This window comes from Synchiropus splendidus, chromosome 7, assembly GCF_027744825.2.
Source record: "Synchiropus splendidus isolate RoL2022-P1 chromosome 7, RoL_Sspl_1.0, whole genome shotgun sequence".
Taxonomy (NCBI): domain Eukaryota; kingdom Metazoa; phylum Chordata; class Actinopteri; order Syngnathiformes; family Callionymidae; genus Synchiropus; species Synchiropus splendidus.
The window spans coordinates 28,183,727-28,190,571 of record NC_071340.1 but is presented as its reverse complement, the minus strand read 5'-3'; the positions used below and the strand labels follow the sequence as shown (position 1 = coordinate 28,190,571).

Genomic DNA, 6,845 nt, shown 5'->3' with positions numbered 1-6,845 from the left:
GGCTCGACCTTCAGGAACCTATGAGAAGGGTTCATTTAAGGCAGGAAGTCTGCGGTCAAGGCCCAAGTTCATCAAAGGGCCTTTCATTGTCTGAAGGTTGTCAAGCAAATCCCACAGTGAAAGCGCATAAATGGCCGCGTTACAAGCATCTGATGAAACCGTAGAGGAACGAGCCTGACTTCTCTCTCGACATGGTTCTGTTCGCTTGCGCGCCACATGAACGGGGGACTTGACTCAGGGAGTCATGCGCAGTGGGGGAGCAGCGGGGCTCGCTGAGTGGCCGCTGGGGGCGGAGCTTCCTTCTGCCGGGGGACTATAAAAGCGCTGTCATGCCGCCGGCGTCCGTCGCTCTGACGCTGGCGGAGCTGCAGTCCGGCGCTGCGCGTGGCGCTGTGAATTCAAGTTCACAACTCTGCTTAGAAGCACTCCTCACTCCGTGGACGCCGAATGAGCATGAGACGGGCGTTTTCATAAAGCACTCTGCTTCACTCGCCTGTAGCGGATTCACTCAACACTGTTCCGTCCTGACATGGAGTCGCGCTGGAGGAGCCCAAGTTTGCTGCGGCCGCCGCCGCCGCCGCCGCTGCTGCTGCTGCTGCTGTGGCTCGCCGCCTCCGTGGACGCGACGTGGAGGACGGGACTTTACCACGGCGTCTCAGGCGGACCGCAGGCAGCCCGCCCCTCCGTTTACCACAAGAGGTAATGACTCTCTTTTCTGTTTGTAAAGGTGCAGTGTCTCGATCCATCTTCCAGGTCGCATTGTCTCTGTGACAGCTCGTTTCCCTTTTCCTGTTGGCCTCATCCCGGCAACATCTGCTGCGTGTCCGCTGACACACCTTCACCAGTATGAACCACCTTCTTCTCAAGTTGAGATGGAAGACAAATGCCATGTTAAACTCAGTTGTCTTCGCTGCGGACCTGCAACATTTCTTTTAGAAGTGTCCCTCTCTACAAGATGTTGCACGCCTGTTTAATCTATGTACCTATATGAATGAATGGGACATCCTCTGTCCCCTCACTACCTGGGACATTCAAATCCCCCTGGTCATGTGTGGACCGCTGTTGAGGGTATCAAATGTTATATTACATCTGGACACGCAGGGTTTTGCCTGACGGATTCCACATCTAGTTGTGATTAGAGAGAGTGAAAAAAACACGACTTCTTATTTACAAGCAGCAATACACACAGTCATTACTACATTACGTGCTACATTCATCTATTCCACCATACCGACAAATATTTGACCCCCAAAAAATCAGAGAAGGGAAATTAGACTTGACTGATGTGTGGGGGGAAAAAATTCTCCAAAAGCTCTTATTTTACTACAATTCTTTCTTTTAATCCAGAATACTAGCAAGATTGAGCGGCAAAGAAGAATCAGAATGTTTCTCGGTCACAGGCCATAAGCTCCAAAGCAGAGTCACCTGACTCTAAACCACCTCAGCTCCCGCTCCTGCCTCAGACTTCTTTGGATGAAAAAGAATCTTTCAAATATTTAGGCTGTCACTTTCAGCAACTGTGTTTGCCGCGTGTGTGGCCTTGAGACTGATGCAGACGCCTTTGCTCCTGGCCATGTCCAGGTGGCTTTATGGGCCCCCAGCCTCTGCTCCCCTGTCGCTTATGGCCAGAGCTTTGTGGACGTGTTTACTAAACGCAGGCAGCTGGAGCCTGACCACATCTGGAGTAGTTTGGAGAAAGGGAGAGGATGAGTTTACAGTGGGCTTGTTGCTGTTTGTAAGTGGATACATTTGCATGGCGGACAGCGCCGGGTCTGTCCAGGGGTCAGCGGGTTTGAGGTGAGAGGGGTGGAAGCTGTCCACCTGCTGTCTAGACCCATCTGCCTCTCTGTGGTGTTTGAAAACAAACTGTGGTAATGGGGTGTTTCTCTTCTCTAGCAGAAAGCTCTTCAATAAAAACACTCATTCAAACGACTGAGAAAGGTTGATGTCAGAGTCATTCCGTACCTCTGTCCCTAAAGAGGGCACGAGCTCATTGGCGGTTGATGTAGCTGCAGCTCCATTTCTCATCGGTCTCTTGTCTTCCCCTGGAGGACTTGTCATACTCTGTCATTTGGCCCATGCCTCATTCATCCTGGCTGGATACGAAAGCGATCTAGGATTCCACTGGGTAAGCTGGGAAGTAGTGACCCCTGTTTTCTCCATATGGTTAGCAGATGAATGCTCATTTTCACTCATGATGTAGACAGGAAAACCTAAGCCAAACCAGGAGCCACGGCGTACTTATCCTGAACTTGTTCCTGGGAAATACCTGCCGACAGGCCGATCCACAAAAGAGCCAAAGGTGATGCAGTCAGTTCTCAACCTTGAGGCCATGTTGGCAACACCTCTATAACCTTCTGGGAAATGTGCTTCACACAATAAAGCTTCCATTACCCAACACCATCTGTCCCTCACAAGTCCTCCTCACGGGGGTGCAATTATTCATGTGCTCCTTCATACCAACCAAACACACAGCAGCACTGATGGCCTCACGTTTCCATGCCACCTCTGGCACCATTTGTCACAAAGTGGAAAAACCTCAAGACCGAGCCTGGCTTTATTTGGTTCGGCACTCAGTGCTCTCACGCCTTCTGGCAGTTTGAATGATGTCATGATACTATTCGCCATTAAGATTCAAAGCAGCGATATTCCGAAAAGCATGAAAGTAGAGGTCCATGAGTCTTCGGAAACTTGCTGTCGGTGGAATGGTCTTGTTTATTCCTCAAACCCATTTATGATAAAACTCAGACACAGACATCCATCTAGCTTCAGGGCAAAGACACACTCACCTGAAGTACACGCAGGTCATCTGAAGACAAATGATGAACTGCGTCACCCGATGACCTTAAGTTCCACCGCGGACGCACACATGCAGGGCACAACACATTAGAACATTAGAACGTTATGACTTCTTATGAATCTATCTTTGTCTTGGAATATTTTCCACTGCATCACTTTCATTTTCAGGAATCCTCTTCCTCATGTCGTGGGAATCCCCTTTAAATGACCCGGGTGGGGAGAAAAAGCCCTTCACACTTGTGGTCTCAGCCTTTTAGACTAGCTTTGGACCAAAGGCTGCTTTCCAGCTACGTCTCCTTTGCTTCGAATGACCTTTCTTATTATTGGTGACATATCAACCTGCATAAATACAATTATTTTGAAGAGTTCTCGGAGGACTGAGCTACTCATCGTGGAGCTGTTGTCAGAACCATTTCATTCTGTCTGTCATTGTGCATGCTGCTCAGGGGCCAGTAATGACATACGTTTCAAGACATTGTCTGAAGAATCTCTGTGAGCAAGGTCCAAGTAGCCCACGTCTCTTAGAAACTTTGGATTTTGGTCCAACTGCGGACTGTAGGAGAGGAGTGATGCTTTCTGTAGCTTGGCTCCTACAGTCGGAGTGTGCAGAGACCTGATATTCACCAAGGACCAGCTCTACGCTTCGACATCACAGTGCCACTGGGTTTTACGCCACGTTACACGAAGGCTCCTAAAGTTAGAGAGAGGTGTTGAGGAGGAAGTATTCAGGGGCTGAGACAGAGACCAGCACCTGTGCTCATTAATGTCTCATGTCATTCGACTCAGCGGAGGTGAGGATGGTAATCGAACTTGGCCTCTGGCGTGACTGCATCCCTTCACAGTTTCATGAGTTTGTGGGTCATCCAGGTAGTGGCTGTTCAGCGACGTGGGAAATTGTGATCTGATGTTGTTGTGTCCAATAAAGCAGCAGTTGGTATTTCCTCTTTGCTAATGGTGTGAGCACAATGCAAAGAGACGGCTGTAAACGGGACTGCTGAGGTTGTTCCTGTGTGAAGGCCCTCCCCCCTCCCTGCACGAGAAACCCTTGTGTTTGTCTTCAGGCTCTGTTAGAAACCACCCTAGCTATCCTTGTATCCCTAGAATAATACGGCCGGCCTGCAGCCCAACGTTCAGCTGCAGCTGCAAGATTATTTCCAATTTTAACAAGGCTGATGAGTCACAGTTAAATTGGGAAGGTAAGTGCATGAGAGTATGTACACACAACAGGCTGCTGTGTGGACAAATAGTGAAGCTCCTCTTCCAATGTTTCTCTACCATAAAATTATGATAATGTTTTTTTTTATTGTCTAAGAATGTGGAAATAGCTTCAAGACACAAAGGGATCCTGCACTGCTCCTGCCCCACCACTCGGTCAAAGATAGTCTGGATCATCATCAGATGGTGATGAGCATTAAAGGAATGGAGGAGCGAGAGAGGTGTATTGTGAGTCCAAGCAAGTCCCACAACATGTGGAGATGGTTAAGGGAAATGGGTTCAGGGCTGCTTTTGGCATTTTCCTTTGGTATACAGCATCTCTCACACAAACATATGGTCCCACATATTGACAAACAGACTTCAGTGGGAGCTCCCCCCACTCTTGCTAGAATGTTGGCATCAGAACACACAGGGATTGGTTCTGTGCTCCCACGGTTTCCTTTGTGGTTTATTCTAGCCCCCCATCCTCCTCTCCATTCATCTATTGATAGTGTAAACCTAAAGAATCGTGCTTATTCAACATGCTTTTCCCTCACTGCCATCGTCGTATGAAGGAGATTGTGGTGTGTGGAGTTGTTATTGTTGGTCGATTAACCCTCTGCCTCTGAGAACCCTGAAGATTCTACCACTGAACATTAGCTGTTCATCAAAATACAATTTGAACCAAAACTTGGTGTGTTCAGATTCAGATGAAAAAAACAAAATTCTGTTCGTAACGTATTGGGCATTTATCCAGAAAAGCGCCTTACCTTTGTTTGTGTTTTTTACAAGCTAAGAAATGTAGAGACATGAGAGAGCACCAGAGGACTGGCTGAACCTTTATCTATTATTTTAACTTTTCAGTCAAACTGGAAAAAATGGAGAATATGTGGAGCCACTTCCTGAAATGTCTTTCGCAGAGTCTAATGAAGCAGTACCTGGGGGTGAATCTACCATTTAGAATCCTATCTTTGGGGAGGAAGAAAACAGAAGTATAGCCTCTTGTGTATTATGTATTCACACTATAATTTTTCTGTTGTTAGTGTATTTATTTATTTTGACTTTGCCTGCTTGGTTTCTGGGCAACATTATTTTTTATTCCATGATGTTGTTGTTTACTGGATAAATGTGCACGAGTAATGGAACTCAATAAAAATATGTTGTAAAAAGAAAAATAATCATTCTAATAAAAAAAAACTGATGGTCAAAAAGCTGGTTGCAATGATCCTTAGAATCCCAAACTAAACTCTGAGTAATGTGGAACAAACGGCTGTTTGATGGACTGTGTGATAGACTTTTCCCCTGCCTCGCACCCCAAGTGGCTGGGATAGACAACAGCCCCTTGTAACCACATCTAGGAAAGCTAACATTGTCTAGCCAGCAGTACGTACATTAGTATTTAAGCCATTATCTGTCTCTGACTCCCAATATTTTGTTGACAAACAGATTACTGAGACACAAATGGACATTCATGTGAAATATTGTTGTTTCGAAGAATTTTTCAATGCATGTCTGCGTTCACTCATCGGAAGCCACAAAACCAGAGCTGAAAACAAGACATTAATCCTGAATTGAGGCTGTGTGTGGGTTATCTGACTCAACCTGGATTTTTGGTGTAAAAACAGTAGATGAATGGTCCATTAAATAGGACTCCACTTGACACAGTCAGATCTTGACCTCTGGCTGCTACTCCTTCAGGTCAACTTGTTTACAACTGCCGTCACGTCAGATAATGTCCATCACAGGCTCTATGGACACCAAGCGTGTCTCACTCTCTCTTCTTTCCCATCAAACAAAATGCCAATAGCTGCACCCTGATAGCGCAGAGCCGAGTAAATACGAGCACACAATGCACCTCTGCATGTCTTTGGGACGACTAAACCATGTAAACACCATAAAGGCTTTCTGAACAAAAGAGTTGGGGGAAGAGAGGAGGACGAAGTGCAGGGCCGCGGGAAGACAACAGTGCATTGAATGTGGCTGCAGGGCCAATTTACTTTAGTTAGCGTACGAAAGGACTGAAAGGAACAGTGGATTTGTTTGAAAGCCAAAGGGACTTCCTTGAATAAATTACAACCAGATTCCTATACGTTCTTCAGCAAGGCTTTTGTCAATTCATTAATTCCATCTTCTTTCATCAGGAACTGGTGCTCACACACAGTCACCAAGACTGTAACTTGTCAGGTGCAGAATGGCACCGTGCTGCAGCGGGTCTACCAGTCCTGTCGCTGGCCACAGGGATGCACGGGAGGCAGGTGAGGAAAGCCGAGCACAAGCTGCCTTCAACATGACTCCTGATCTTCAGCTCATTGTAAATCTCCTCCTTCTGGCACCGTAGGGTCGATCCTTCCAATGTTCAGAATTGTTTTCAGGCTGGGGTACCACCTTCAATTGCTGTGTTTCCAATGACCACTCCCATTGGAATAAGCGCCGGCTCTGAATGCAAATGTAAATACTCTAATTGAAGCGACCCAGATCAGCTGGTTCCAAATGAAATTTCTTGCAGATCGGGAGGGGTGGTTCGTGCTGTATGACTGCTCACCCCTTCAGATCGTCTCTGTGTGCCTGGGCTGATGTTTGGCTCAGCGTGCCTGTTTACATGACATAACCATGACACTGTCGCCCACCACAGCAGATTAAGATGAATTCCAACATGATCTGAATCAGAGGTATTGAGCCAAATACAGATAGTAATAAGTAGAATAATAAACATCATTTGCTAGAACATGTTTGTAGGTCTGGCGGTTTGTTTACAAATGGATTGAGGAAGTGGTGGAGCGGAAGAGTGTCTTCTTCACTGCTTCTGGCTATTTACGCCACTTCCCATGTCAGAGTAGTTTGGTTGGGATTAA

General features: G+C 46.7%; 1 protein-coding gene across 6 annotated transcripts in view; it reads left to right on the top strand.

Moving 5' to 3' along the window:
- The first annotated feature begins 395 nt into the window (after nucleotides 1-395).
- The window catches only part of emid1 (EMI domain containing 1), a 35,135-nt gene continuing 28,685 nt past the window's right edge, over nucleotides 396-6,845 (top strand). For all 6 annotated transcript variants that reach the window (XR_008415517.1, XM_053869820.1, XM_053869821.1 and 3 more), the window contains exons 1-2: nucleotides 396-699; nucleotides 6,135-6,248. Coding sequence is in view for 5 of the 6 variants with exons in the window: in XM_053869820.1 (XP_053725795.1) it covers nucleotides 530-699; nucleotides 6,135-6,248 (284 nt within the window). In the remaining variant the exon portion in view is untranslated. The remainder of the gene's footprint in view (nucleotides 700-6,134; nucleotides 6,249-6,845) is intronic.